The sequence below is a fragment of the Neolamprologus multifasciatus genome, chromosome 2, assembly GCF_963576455.1.
Source record: "Neolamprologus multifasciatus chromosome 2, fNeoMul1.2, whole genome shotgun sequence".
NCBI lineage: Eukaryota > Metazoa > Chordata > Actinopteri > Cichliformes > Cichlidae > Neolamprologus > Neolamprologus multifasciatus.
Window position 1 is genome coordinate 34,068,059 of NC_140440.1, and position 15,254 is coordinate 34,083,312.

A 15,254-nucleotide genomic window follows, 5' to 3' on the forward strand; every position below is an offset into this window, starting at 1 on the left:
AGTTTTGTCTATCTGACGGGCCTGATCTCTACTCTAGAGGCGATCATCACCACAAATCCAAAGTGTTTTTCACCATAATTTGATGGACAGTCAATTCAGCAAGGAGGACCCGGTCTTCAATTACTCTCTTTCCTTGAAAAATATTCCCAGTGTTCCTGGAACACAGCATTTACTCATCCCTGAAATCACCTTTTGAGTTTATTTCAGATCTCTCGCCATTTGAGGACAACGTGCTCCATTCCTAGAAATCCCCATGGAGATGGTCTGGGGTCCAAATAGTCAGGCTACTCATCTCTCAAATACATGAGGTTAGAGGCTGGAAAGCCTTCTTTCAAGATCAGTAAAAGCCAAGAGATCCCACTTCTGACACCAACCAAGCTCATTCTGGAAATCTGAAAGAAACCGAGACACACACAACCAGGTTGTCCTAAGTTGCATTTACCTTTGCAAAGGGATCAAACAACAGTAACAAGAAAAACAAAACATCGCAGCAGTCTGCATGACCTTTGACAAAAACCAACGGTAAGCAACACTGTGTATTAAAAGGTAATTTGTACATCAACATAGTGATCACATTTTGAACCAAAGATTTCAAATTTAGACTCATAAATCCCTGCTCGAGGTTTTCAGACCAGTTCTTGTGTCATTTCCCTGTTTCACTTAGCAGACCAATCATCTGATGCATTAAATCGTCTTCCTCCCGACTCCCAACCAGCCGTGGGAGATAACTGTCTGTCCCTGAGCCTGGTTCTGTGGGAGGTTTCTTCCTGTTAAAAGGAAGTTTTCCTTCCCAGAGTTGCCATGTGCTTGCTCATGAAGGTCATTTGAGGCTGGGGTTTCTCTATTACAATATAAAGCACCTTAAGGCGATACATTAAATTAAATTGGAAGTCTCTCAGTTCCTGCATGACTTTCAGATACTATTGATTATTCATTATTTTCTTTCCCAAAGGCCTTCCACTTGTTATTTGTCTTATACTAATTGTCCACTTTCCAACCAAGTTTTCAGCTAATAAGTCTTTGGGAATCACCCTGTTTCTGCAAAAATACTAGTATAGGTATGTCATAATTTGACACTTCTGTAGATTAAACTAAATAAATGTAAACAAATCAAATGTTTTCTTCAGCCTGGTGAACTATTGCTTTTGAACACCATAAAAATTCCAAGAAAGTCTGGATCACTGGAAGCAAAATACAAAGAAACGAGAGGAGGCTCAAGACTGTAGCAAAGCACTGCAAACACAAACCACGAGAGCCTGTTTTGTACGCTACATGTGCTCTCTAATAATCAAACGCAATGCATTCTGGGGCAGTGCGGTGACAGACGCCATGATTTTGCTGTAGCTGGACCAGAAAATGGATGCTTCCTGCTAGCTGAATGGCTAGCTGTAGCTGCAAGCTGTTTTTTGGTAACATTTTCAACTACACTTTTTCAGGAAAGAGTTAGTAAGGCAAACAGACCTACCAGACGGTTTCTTCTTAGGTCTGTTTTGACCCTTTAACTGTTATCAAAGAGTGTGATCAAGCTTTTGATGCGGGGCTGGGTTAGCTGGAAGCTACAGAATCAGTTAGCAGGCTAATGCTAGCACGATAATAATAATTGCCGGTTGATCGTAAGAATAAATGCGCTTTTTCCAGCTCAGTTAAAAGACAGGTGCACATGTAGATGGGATCAAAGGCTACACCTTAAGGTAAGAGCACTACACTGATATCTAACGAGAAACTTAAATGTTGATAAATGTGTTTAGCTTGTTCAACGTGTTTGCTTGTGAGGGATGGACCCTGCATAGGATGGAAGCTGTCGGTGTACTGCGTCACTATGTCGAGGCGACTGTGATGGCATGAAATCCAGCTGTTTTCTCACACTTTAACATCCATAATAGGCTTAAAATATAAATTACGGTATTTTAACATTTTGCCCATTCACGGATTTTGTATTTTAGACTCTACAGACCGTTTTCTCTGCTAACCGCGTGGAGTGTGAATGAACGCGTTACCTCCAGCTATTTGTGTCAGTGGAGCTACAGAAAGCATGTGATAGGGCGCGAGGAGAGAAGCTGTGGTGCTGTGAGAGAAAGTCAGGAGTGATGGAGAAGTGTGTGAGAATGGTGCAGGACATGTATGAGGACAGTGAGACAGGGATCTTCTCTAAACCCCTTCTTGTTACAGTGATGGTGGGCAGGTTAACAGATGTGTCTGGATAAGGTGTTCACAGATGACATTGTTATCTTTAGGGACCGGGTGGAGGAAAGTTTGGGGATGTGGAGGTATGGACTGATGAGAAGTGAAAGTCAGCAGAAGCATCACGTGTGTAAATGAGAAGAAGACAGTGAAGATACAAGGTGTAGAGGTTGTGAAAGCAAACAAGCTTTAATACTTAGGCCAAGAGTGCAGGCAGACTGGAGAGGGTAGAGATGAGTGGCAGAAGGGTAGTAAGAAGAGTGAAAGGCAAGGTTTACAAGATGGTAGTGAGAGCCGCTGTGATGTATGGTTCAGGAACTGACAGGAAGACAGGATTCGGAGCTGGAGGTGGAAGTGCTGAAAATGCTAAGATTTTCACTAGGAGGGACCAGGATGCGCACGATTACAAATGAGTATATCAGAGGACAGCTTGGGTTGAGCGATTTGGAGGCAGCATTAGTGAGGCAAGTCTGGGATGGCTTGAAAATGAGCAGAGGTGGGATCGTGGATATATTGGATACAGGATGTTAAATGTGGGGCTGCCAGGCAGGAGGATAAGAGAAAGGAGAAGGACATGTAGAAGGTTGTTGTGACGGAGGAGGATGGCAGGTGTAGTGTGAGGTGAAGGTAGATGATCCACTGTGGTGACCCCTTAATGCAGCAAGAAAAAGATGACTTCTGGTTATTTATGCTGAAACTGTAACACATACATTTGCCTAATCTGTCTGAAATCCTTGGCCCCATTAACAGGTATGGCCTGGATTTGACTTGGACGGTGCTGGTTATGGCAGAAGGGACGGACACTGGCGAGATGCCCTCCTTTGAGCCAAGTCCCAGTTCTGAAGCAAAAAAGAGACACATTTCTTCTGATGGCAGTGAGTGTTTATCTGGGTTGCTGTCATTTCCTGTTTCTGTTTTAACATGCCAAAGTTACTCCGGGACATCAGCCATCAGCGGAACTTAAATTCCTAGTTTTCCCCAGGATGTGATCATCAGATACAGCAAGTTTTCTGTGTTTGATAGCAGCATGATCTTAAAAACAGGAACAAAGACAGTGTCAAGTTTTGTTCATGAACGAGACCAAACCAAGCTGCTGTGATGCAGTCAAAACGTTTGATGAGAGAATAAAATAAATGTAATATTACTACTAATTTAAGATTTATTCTGTATCTTCCCATCATCCAACTCTAGCAAAATGGCCTCACTATGGACACGACAGTCTGTCAGTGCAAGTCTACTCAGTCCTTTATAATGGGGCTCTCACAGCTGTGCACTGGCCCCATGCAGATCAGAAGTTTTCACAGTTTATATTTACCGGGGGAAACTGGTCTGTGCGCCATTCTTGTTTAGGTTATTATCGGGCCGTTTAGATCGCTGCATAGGAGACAAAAGAGCTGAAGTAAAATTTGTAGGTCGCGCACACATAATCCTTCACTCTGCATAGCCCAATACCCACTCAGGTGGACACAAATGTGGCATTGTGAATCCCACATAGGTCATCAGGATATGTAAGCGCCACTCAGCACTGACAATAGTTAAGATAAGATAAGATAAAACTTTATTAATCCCTCGGGTGGGTTCCTCTGGGAAATTCGGTTTCCAAAAGCACAGCACCGACAGAAGTTACAGAGCGTGAGCAGAATATTATATATATACACAAACACACATATATAAATACAGAGACATATATAAATAAAATATACGAAGGGGATAAATAGAATAAATAGGAATAAAAATAAAAATACAAGTGAAATTGCACATTTAAAGTATTGAGGTCTGTTGCACTGTTGACTGTTAACAAAAGTATTGCACAAAAGGTAATTGCACAGTGAAGTGAAGAGGCGCTACAGCTTAGTTGTTCCCCTCTCCTTTGTCCTCCTGTTTCCCCTCCAGAGAGGAGTTAAACAGTCTGATGGCGTGTGGGACAAAGGAGTTTTTAAGTCTGTTGGTTCTTGTCTTTGGGAGAAGTTAATAATATATATATATAATAATTAGTTTCGATATTTTCTTTATTTTCTTCATCTCATATGTCATTGTACTGAATTTGAGCAAACCTTAAGCTTGATGCAGACTACTTTTAACAATTATCCACCTCACATCATAACTGACTAAGGTGCCTCTTCATATTAATATTATTTCATTATTAATGCTATTATCTTTTTTTATATAACAGCAATAGTATATTACAATATTTTATTTATATTTTATTTTGCATCCACCAAGGGCTGCAGGTGATCTGCAGTTTCACCCTTTCCCAAGCTGGAGACATTTTCCTTTTCACACACTTTCCTTGGCTGAACAATGACACGACCTTAATAGACCTTATGCATCTCTCCAGGGCTCGCCAAATCGCTAGCCCGACGTCCCGGAGCTAGCGATATCTCCGGTCGGGCGACCAAAATCTTAATAGACCTTATGCATCTCTCTATTTATTTAATATGTGTTTGTGTGAATTATGTATTTTCATTCATTCTATTCATTCTGGGCACGGTCTTCATCCCAACTATGTTTCATTGTTAATACCAGTTTACAGGTTGTTACAGGTTTGAATACATTACAGTTAAGCTCTAATTTAATTTAGCCTTTTGTTTATTTTACTTTTTTTCCTTTTGTATTTAGGTTTTTTAATTTTTTAAATTTTTTTTAATTTTTTTTTTGCCTGTCCCGTTTGGTTCTTTTGCCATCAGAATTATTGTAATTCCTTTAGATAATAATATTTATGTGTATTCAGTCGGGTCTGTTTTCAGCCCTTTTTAAACTTCAGTCGGCTGATAACACAATCCGGTTTCTGTGATCTCTACTTTGATCTCTAATTTTCAGTTTTGATCGCCCATGCTTGGAAAAGTCTATACTCTTCCATTGTTTGTTAATGCTTTTACTTTTTCTGTCTCTCCCTTTCATCTGTCTGGGTGCTGGCAGCCAATCGTTCTGTGTCGGAGGTTCTCTGCGTCTTACAGTCACGTGAAAAATGTCCCTCTTTTCCACACTCCCAGTTATGTGGTGCTAAAGCCACTGCTTGGTGTGTGTAGCTCTGCCTCCACCTCTTGCTCTTCCACTATGCATTCCTCTCCCTTTCTTTTTGGATTAGTCCTGCTCCGGCTTGTTGTTTTTCTAAACATTTCTCATCAGGTGTTACTTTTGCTTGTTTATTCTCCATCTTCAAAGATTTTGCTGGGCCGTCACTGGCACGCTTGACTTCAGAGTGGTTTACTGATATGGCCTTCGACTTCACCCTAACGGTGAAGCGGTATCAGTTTTATGAGATCAACCGTTCTCCTTTGTCACTAGTACGTGAGCCTCAGCAAAGAAAACAAAAATGGAAGTAGTTCAGCAGCGTATTGTGCTGTAAAATCAACTTACTTCCAGAGACACACACACACACATAGACATTTGCGTGCTAATTTGTCACGAAGTACTTCCGGCTACCTCTAAAACCAGTCTAAACTTAGTTCTTTTTGGCGAACTTAAACCTATTTTGTCACACGCGTTTCTTAAAACCTTCTCGGCGGTTTTATACATCAAAATAGTGTTTCTCACCCTCAGACGTCTCACTGGTGGTTCGGATCGCCAGACTGAATCCCACCGCCGTGGACCAGACTATAAACACCGGCACGGACCCGAATTCACGTCCCGTCTAAGATGGCTGTGCACAGACTTCGGTGCTGGCTTCCCACGGCGTCAGGAATCAGTGCTGGATCCTGGAACAGTCACAGATAACAGTTCTGTTCTCAACGTCTTCAGCTGAGAGTCAGAGAGCGGAGACACACACGCTGCAGGGCGGTCACAGAGCGCTCGCACCAGAGTGATGTGCGCTCTGTTCTTGCACTTGTCTGTATTTATATACAAAAATAATACAACAGTGAATACGTCTATTCATAGATAGAGGAATGTTAGTGCGTATGTATGTGCGTATGCAGGTGTGTGTGTGATTCTGAAGGACGCGGCCCTTCTTCTTGTTAGGAAGCGCAGATAAAAGTGTCCAGCTGTCCTCCTCCTGATAGGAGTGAAACTGCTTGTTCAGCTCTTATCGCTGTGGGAAAGAATTTCTAAAACAGAAACAAGTCTTGTAGTGGACGACAGTCTAAGTCATAAAAAGGTCATCCTGCAGTATTCTATCACATGTAAACTTACATCATTAAAAGCTTATACTGACTACTGAGTACACTTTTCCATTGACATGCTCCAATGTCACTACAGTGGCAGCCTCAGTGGTTCAGCCAGCACTGACTTTTACAGACTAACAATAATGAATTGAATTAATAAGATCACTAATTTCATAGTGATCCTGTATCCAATCATCGACATTGGAGTGCGCACACATCGAGAGTTCAGGAAAGTAGGAGCTGCTGTTATTAATTGTGTTTAATAGCACAATTACAGCTGCCAGCACTACTGTTTAGATAAATGCAAAGTTCAGCAGAGCACACAGCTTATGTGCTGATTAAATCTACCTCAGCAGGCTCACAGGGAGTAGCAGAGGAAACCTGAGTCAGGTGTGTTTTAACGCTTCAGGTTTCAGCAACATTGCAGCTCTCTATTTTGAAAGTATAAAGACAGTTCTGTGTTGTTGTTGTTGTTGTTGTTTACAGACCAGGGATGCAATAGGTGTATGTTGTTATCCTGCAATGACACTATCTGTAAATAAGGTGCTAGTGTGTTTTTTTCCTTTAATTTTTATCATTTCATTTTGAAGATGCAGGCAGACATGTAGTCAGATCACACAGCACTATTTAACATACATCTGACATGCATATGTAAAAATCCATTATGAAAAATGTTGCCATTTGTTTTAAATGACCAAATCGTTTGGTGAAATTAGCTAAATGTAGAGCGTCAAAACTACAGTTAGTCTGAAAACCTAATGTGGCTTAGCTCTTCACACCATTAACATGTTGTGCACTAGCTCTTCATATGTTTATGAACCTGACAATAAATGCCACTAGGGATGCACCGATACCGATACTGGTATCGGGGCCGATACTGTAAAATGTGTGTGTACTCATACTCGTAAAAGTTAACCGATACCATGAACCGATACCAACTTATTTCATTAATCAGAGGGTGGATTGTCATTTCTGTTGTAGTTTCTTAGATTGGCCACTAGGGGGACATCCCGCGCTAAACAGGCACATGGTTAGGCGAGTGAGACTGGCGGCTCCAGATAAAAAAGAGAAACTGGAGGCTGCTGTAGCTAGGCTAAACAAAATGTCAGCAGTGTGGAACAGCCAACTTTAACTCAGGTTTTGGAAAAGCGATGAAAAATGTCAAGAGAAAATCCACGGGCAGTTTAAATAACAGAGGCTCGACTCATTTTATCGCTCTGGATGACCAGCCAATGCCGGTCGTGGAAAACATAGGATTGCACCGTCTTCTCAGCATACTCGAGCTGAGATATGAAATTCCCAACCGCCCACACATCAGGGAGATAATGGTGCCAAAACTGTCTGAAGAGGTAAAGACAAGCAGTGTGTGCGCGATGTCAGTCCTCGGTTTAACGGCGCAGTGGACTGATGAGGAGTTTGTTCGTCAATGCCAAATACTTTCGTTATTTTGTTTGTTTGTTTACAATATGGACACTCTGCAATAATTTAAACGTTTATTTTATTCTCAAACCTAATTTGTATTTATTTTATTCCAAACAGAAGTGTTTATTTATTATTCTGAAAGCTCGAGACAGTGCCAATAGTTCAGTGATATTTTGTTAAATTACAATGTGGAGACTCTGCAATAATTTAATAGAAGTGCTTATTTTTCACTTGAAATTTTTGTGGTCATTTTTATTACGATTTTATTTTTTATCGGCAGAGAATAAAATAAAATCTGTCTTCCAATTCATTGCATTTGTGTGTGTGTGTGTGTGTGTGTGGTAGAAGTATCGGTTTTTGTACTCTGTATCGGCAAGTACTCAGATCCAAGTATCGGTATCGTATCGGTTTGAAAAAATTGGTATCATTGCATCCCTAAATGCCACTGTAATTAACAATAAAAATAAGTTAGCTCTCTGTTTTATAAAAGATGTCTTTATTATGTTTTTTTGTAAACATCTGTGATCATATGGGTCCCTTTTGTTTGTCATTTTATTGCAGGAGAGGAGCCCATGAGAAAAATGCCTTTGACAAAATTTGGTTCCAGACCTCGATTTGAGCCGGTGCACTTCGTAAGCGGCGGGAGCAGCGGAGGAACCTACACTGATGAGAAGGAGAACGATAAGGAGCGCAGGAGGAGCGAGCTGTACAGTCCGAGGGACTCTGAACACTTTTCGTACAACAGCGGCAGCAGAGCACAGGGATCCTCCTCAATGAGGCCCGCTTTTGACAGAGTGCCAACATACACATCTGACTCCTGGGGGTCCCACAGGGACCGAGAAAGAGACAGAGACATTTCTGCAGGTAGTGGGTTGGGTTATGGAAGTCGTGGGTCGTCGTCAAACTTCTTGGCAAAAACGCAGCAGGAGTACACAGCAAAATATGAAGCCCAAAACTTTCGGAGTTCAGACTCTTACTCTCAGCCGCCCAGGTACAACGGGTACGGGGGAGGGGGGCGATCGGGAGGCTGGGATTCGGGACGTCAGGGTTTGGGCTACAGCCATCAAGACAGGCCGTCATCGAGCAGGCTGTTCAGCAGAGTCTACAATAGCCCGGGGAGGAGCAGTCCTAATGTTTCTCTGTCGGGCTCTTCGTTGCAGCCTCTTCCAATATCTCAGCCAACATTAGATGAGAAGCAAAGGCTGATTGCCAATGTAGCATCTGCACTGGCTGTTGCTTTTAGGGACCCTATGTACATGACTGGAAGTGACTCACCAAACTATAATTTCATGTTGAGCCGTAGCATCCAGGCCTGCAAAACCAACCCCGAGTATATTTATGTGAGCCTGAAGGATATTCCTCAGGCTGATCTACCAAAGAACAAGAAAGTACCGACAGACGGCTACGCCTGTGAGCTGAGATGCCAGGGTGTGTATCTCGCTACTGGATACTCCGGAAGTAAAAACGGGGCAAGAGACAGAGCCTCCGAGCAGGCTGTAAAACTTTTCCTGAAGCCGGTCGAGGTTCGTGTCGTGCAGCGTAAATTCAGACACACTGTAGTTAATGACATGGTCGTGTGCCAGCTACACAGCCCAACACCAGCGTTTTTGCCTGCACTCCGCAACCCGGAAGATAAGCCGACGCCTAGCTCCAAGGGCCAGTACGAGCCTGACAAGCGTAAGCACTGGACGGAGTTTGTGGTGTTGGACAATGCTCACGACGCTATCTGCATACTGAACAACTCTGCAGCTTTTAATCGCATGAAGATAGACTATAAATTTGATCTGCTACCCAACAGCACTACATGGCTGTGCAGCGTTTTCCTGCAGGACGAGCTGGTGGCGCAGGCGATGGGCACCAAAAAGAGCTCTAAGCACGCAGCGGCGCAGGAGGCGGTCAGAAAACTTCGCCTGAACCAAGCGCAACGGCAGCAGCAGCAGCAGATGCAGCAGCAGCTGCAGCAGCAACGACAACCGCAGTCTCAGTACTCCAGAGGAAATATTCAGTCAGATTGTGGTGGACGATTCGGGCAACAAGGTGGCAAAAAGAAGCTGAGCGAGCTGGTCATCCTGGAAAACTCTGACAATGCGATCTGCATTATTAACGATACCGCTCAGTTTAATAAAGTGACTGCTGATTACAAGTTTACAGTTCTGCCCGATCATCGCTGGAAGTGTGAAGTTTACTTAGAAGGACAGTATGTCGCAGCAGGAATCGGGCCAAAGAAAATAGTGAAGCACATTGCAGCGATGGAGGCTTTAGCCACACTGAGACAGACGCAGGCTGTGGTCAAATCCAACTTAAGAAAGGAGGGTCACAGCGACGCCATATCACGCTCTCAGATCATGGGTCGCTCGGGCGAAGAGGCCACGAGGCAGGAGATAAAGGAAGACAACATCGGAAACCAGCTGCTCCGGAAGATGGGCTGGAAAGGAGGCGGTCTGGGCCGCGACGGGGATGGAATCGCGGAGCCGATCAGAGTGAAGGAACAGTTCTCGAGAGAGGGTTTGGGTATGGACACGGATAAAACCGCGAATCAGCTCAGCAAGCGCGACATCGAGGACATCATCCGGAACTACGCCAGTTCAGAGCGCCAGGACGATCTGCGCTTCTCCACCGACCTCACCAATGACGAACGCAAACAGATCCACCAGATATCGCAGAAATACGGGCTGCGAAGCAAGTCGTACGGACAGGGATGGCAACGCTTCCTCGTCGTCAGCCGCAAAGTACACAAAGACCAGCTCATTGGTCAACTTCTACAGGAAGGACAGGTGGGCCGATACGAGCTTGTGAAACCTCAGGCCTCACACTAATTTGCATGATAGGAAAAATCGTATATATTTTTTTTTAAAGGACGCATTCATCGTCTTGGACTTGAAGGCAAACTGCACTCAAGCGTACCTGCTGTTTGTACTATGTTGCAAATTTCCAGCACATGTTAATAAACGAGAATCTTTCAGGTATCTGGTGGTTTCAGCATTCCTTTGCCATGAACTATATTTTCGCTCTAACAGGGGCTGTAGGATGGATTTTGTCTTTTTGTCTCTCCTGCTTTTCCACATGAGCTTGTGGTCAGTGCATTGTGGTAACATATCCTAATGACGCTCCTGTTAATGCAATTCTTTCCAGTTTAAAAAAAACAAACAAATTTAGGCTTTTGTCACCTTTTGTTTTGTTCTGTGACTATTTAAGAAACCTGGCAGAATATGCAGCTTTTCTCACTGCTTGTTTGTGAACATTGGTAGACAGTTAACTCATCAAAGACAAGGATTATAGCGGCATTAACATCAAACTGTAGCTAGGTGCTCATACCAGTCCCACTGTAGTAATATGGCATCTGTATTCAGCAATACCTGCAATGTTGTTCGCTATTTCAGAACATGGAGATCATTTTACAAGAGCTGCATCCATGAGCAGAAAATCGTCACATTGTAAGCTGTGATCTTTGTTAATGTCAGATGTGTTGGTTTATGTGAGTACAGTCAACGTGTCTGCTTGTTTTCACAGCTGTAATGACTGAATAAATTAAAACTGAGAATCATCAAAGAGGCTGAAATTAATTCAAATATTTTGTTCTTCTGGGTTAAGAAATAAGTAGCAAACAAATGGTGTATATTTATTTTTATTTACAAGAAAATGTACAGTTTGTTACATGGGTTACCGGTGCAAAGGTTTATAATCTGAAAATGGACACCATCCTGTTTAAAACAGTGTAATCAGCTTTTTATGGCAGCTGATTTCCAAGATTGTAAAATAGCATAGAAATGTTTACACAGCTTTAAAAAGTCAGCATTATGAAACCAAGTTAAATGCTTGGACAGGGTACTAAATATCCTTTCTCTGTATTGAAGAGGGACATTTGTGTTTAGGTTTTTTTCCTTTTAAATCAAAGGCATGGCTTTACAAGAAAAGCTGAGAGAGAAAATGACCCCCAAAAGGCATCTGCTGAGTTAGAGGGATAGATGTCTATGCCGGGTTAATTTTCGATCCCTCTTAAAGGCTTTTGATAGGCAGAGACAAAACCAAGAAGAGTGAGCCCCAAAACACCCAAGAACAGCTTTGCTTTTTGTAAATATGAGCTGCCAGTATCTACACAGCAAACCACACAGCAAGCACATCTAAGTATCTGTCGCCCTATCATCCGACCACATTACTTCATGTATGAATAAATGGGTAGAAAAGTGACAGCTGAGAGAAGAGAGAAAAAAAAATGTTGGGGCATGTAGCAAGTAACCCGGATATAACAAGGTACATTAACTTTTACCAAACATACGCTATTGCCCAAGGACAGCATTCAGCAGGAGTGAATGCCACAACACAACGGCATACAAACTTTGCAACAGTTAGGGGGACAAATATACCAAAGGATTTTAAGATGTGTCAATTCATTTTGGTGAGATCGGTCAATTTTCTTGATCAGTGTTTTCTTGTTACTGGGCTGGACACTGTTCATACTCCCAACGACAACGGGGGTCAACAGTCACGCCAACTCTGTTCAACAATAGCGGAAACCCTTTTCTCGTACTCCCGTTTGTTTTCCTGGTAGAGCTGGGCTGCTTGGCTGTTGGCAGGACTGTTTGGGTTTGGCTCATCCAGTAAAGACTTTAAATACACAACAGAGAATGCCTGTGGGTTAGGTTTCTAATAACATTTTATGGCATAAGAGTCAGAGCTGCGTACTCATTACTGTAAGGCGGCAGGATACCTGTATTGAAGTTAAGATTGAAGACACATCGTAGGTTGGACTCCAACGATTCTGAAGAATATCTAAGCATATGCTGCCGTCTGCATACACTGCAAAAGAGCATCGGAGACCACACAATGTTAAAACTTTAGGGCGTGATTATTTTAACATCAATAAATATCTCAAACTCAGTATGTTGGTAGATACCATTTGGATGAAACATTTTGGAGACAAATCTCACTGTCGGAGGTTTATTTGGATATTCCTCTGTGAATTCAATGGTAAGTTTGAAGGTTCCTGAGAGAGAGAAGGGACGGCACAACGAGAATTAAAATACATAACAAAACAGAATTGTTTGGATATAGAGAACCATGTATATTGATGGATGATCTGATATCGTCGTGTTGGTGTTGTTCCCAGATCATCATGAAAATGTTGTTCCAGGTTCAACATTGCAAGTGACCAATCACATTATTGTGACGTTATTCTTTTGTGCACCAACCCATTCGTGCATTTATGAAATTCCAATGTTGCACGGACAATATCAATTCTGCTTAGCGTTTATTAAAGGGTTAGGGTCAGGGTCCGTTGATCGGCGGACAGAGGCGGTTTCTCGCAGCTTAAGTACAGTTTTTTGTTTTACGCCGGTTTTTCCCGAAGTCGCGAAAGTATGACATCACAACATTCTGATTGGTCACTTGCAATGTTGATCCTGGAACAACCTTTAGTATGATGATCTGAGAACAACACCAACACGAGGATATCAGATCGTGCTATATTGATGGTGATTGACGGTGTCTTCTCTGCCTTCTTTTATTCTTGTTATTAATGTTTTTCAAATATTAAAAAGTTTAAGATTAATAAATACATTAAATTTAATCAATGCATAATGATAAACAGTTGTTGCTTTCTGGCCAAAAAAAAAAAAAAAAAATCTTCCACTAAAATATACTCAAAACTGTACCAATCGATATGATCCAACTACGAAAGCTCTATGCTTAACAGTCATCGTGGTTTATTGCTGAGTTAATGTCAGGTCAGCGTTGGGAAGATGCATTATGTGGATGCAAAGGGCTTTACGGACATCTTACCATCTTCAAAAGGTGTTCCCTCAGGTCTACAAAAGAGGAAACAGTAAAGGGGATAAATCACCTGCAAAAATGCACTTTTCAAAACAGCCACAAAATGTCTGATATAGCTTTTAGTAGAGCAACTTACCCAAAAATGACAGCATTCCATACCATGATATTGTTTTCTGATGGGGCTCCACTAACTCCAGCTGGAGGGTCCTCTTGCAGCCTGACAGATGAAATGGACACAGTTATATCACAGATAAAGAAAATGACTCAGTCAGTCAGTTGTCAAAGTCTTTACTATTATTACCTCTTAGGCTGGTCATTAGGGCAGGCGAGTTAAGTATTTAAAACTGGAAATGAACCTCCTAATGTATTAATCTTAAAAGGACTCTGACACTACATATTTACCAATAACATACACTGTGCTTGGCAATTATATATATATATATATATATATATATATATATATATAATTCCACTATTTTCCGTTTCATTGTGTTTCTTCTTTTGTGTAGCTTTACCTTAATGAGATATTTTACAGAGCTACTCGGCTTTATTTAAGCCATGTTTTTATGATGATGTTTAATGTTTCTGCTTGCTGTAAGACAGAAACTTAAAACTTTTCAAAGTAATGTTTTGAGGCAAAAAACAAAAAGAGTCCTTTCAAAAACACATCTGAAGTGCCATTACAGCCACTACCTGTCTGATTTAACCAGTTCAAGTTCATCCTATTATTCACGCTCTTGAAGTATGCTGAAATACTATAAATATCGTGTTACAGTGGCCCAGAAGAGATTAGATTTTGGACCTTGTGACCACCAGTACTGTGTGGTTGGACCATACTGTGCAGGTTTTTAGTGGCTGCATAGCAGATGGTTTCTGATCTTCGGGTTCAGGTAGCCCTCTGTCAAGGCCCAGGGATAGAAGGTCTCCCAGATCAGTGTGTATATGAACAGTCTATCTAAACGTTTCACCTGGATTTGAAGGGCCACCTGGCTACTCGCTTTGACTACAAGTTAGAAGCGCATCCAACTGAAATCATATTGAAATATTGCTGTTTACAGTTTAGGCTAAATGTCGATGATCATCTCAGTTAGTACTACGACACCTAAAATAAGCCGGGACTCTTAAGTTGCACTACCTGAACGTTACTACTCCCGGATGTCTTGCTAACACCGGTGTCAGCGCCCCGGCGTAATTATCTTTACAGATCAGTAGCTTACCAGTCAAACATTCGTTAGTACTACCCGAATCTTCACCCACTTATGATCATCTCGTGTTTTTAAGACCCTGAATTTTATTGTTGTTTAATAGCGGTGTTGTAGTTTTGATTGCCGTTTGGGCTAACGCTAACAAGCTAGCGGCAGGAGGCTAACCTTAGCTACTTCTCTGTTGTTTTCCTTTCGCTTACCGTTTAAAATCTCTCATTAAACGTCGTCTTGCTGGAGTTGACATCTTGATTAAATGGAAACCTAAATCGTTAACAAATACCTAAGCGGGTCAAACGTGATGAAATGCGTGTTCTTTTTTTAATCGGTGTATTATTTTAACTCTTAGCTGGCTAAGCTAAACGATTTGCGGCTAGTTTGTCAAATATTTGGCTGCCCCTCTCCAGTATAACGACTGTACCAAATACCCAAAAGGGAGACCTCACGCCGCTTGCGTTGAAATTAGTAAACTGTACAATCACATAAAGCCAAATTAAAAAGTGGATACAGAATAAAACTTTTGGATGTTCCTGTACTTGTACGAATATGTTGAAGCTCGTTTTTACTATCGCTAGAG

At 41.9% G+C, this 15,254-nt stretch overlaps 2 protein-coding genes across 3 annotated transcripts; one reads left to right on the forward strand and one right to left on the reverse strand.

Annotated features, from left to right (window-relative positions):
- Nucleotides 1-1,295: 1,295 nt before the first annotated feature.
- Nucleotides 1,296-11,906, forward strand: nkrf (NFKB repressing factor). 2 transcript variants are annotated; one of them, XM_085130839.1, is made up of 3 exons: nucleotides 1,296-1,691; nucleotides 2,932-3,056; nucleotides 8,268-11,906. In XM_085130839.1, exons 2-3 carry the CDS (start codon nucleotides 2,966-2,968, stop codon nucleotides 10,520-10,522), a joined length of 2,346 nt encoding a protein of 781 aa, XP_084986965.1. In that variant the 5' UTR covers nucleotides 1,296-1,691; nucleotides 2,932-2,965; the 3' UTR covers nucleotides 10,523-11,906. The 2 variants fall into 2 exon arrangements, with proteins under 2 accessions (XP_084986965.1, XP_084986971.1); XM_085130845.1 differs by lacking the exon at nucleotides 1,296-1,691 and adding an exon at nucleotides 5,725-5,988 and having other exon boundaries at nucleotides 2,940-3,056.
- ube2a (ubiquitin-conjugating enzyme E2A (RAD6 homolog)) lies at nucleotides 11,316-15,188 on the reverse strand. Its single transcript, XM_085131281.1, has 6 exons — nucleotides 14,881-15,188; nucleotides 13,612-13,692; nucleotides 13,485-13,510; nucleotides 12,601-12,690; nucleotides 12,415-12,503; nucleotides 11,316-12,311 (listed from the first exon to the last, which is right to left on the reverse strand). Exons 1-6 carry the CDS (start codon nucleotides 14,922-14,924, stop codon nucleotides 12,183-12,185), a joined length of 459 nt encoding a protein of 152 aa, XP_084987407.1. The 5' UTR covers nucleotides 14,925-15,188; the 3' UTR covers nucleotides 11,316-12,182.
- Nucleotides 15,189-15,254: the final 66 nt, after the last annotated feature.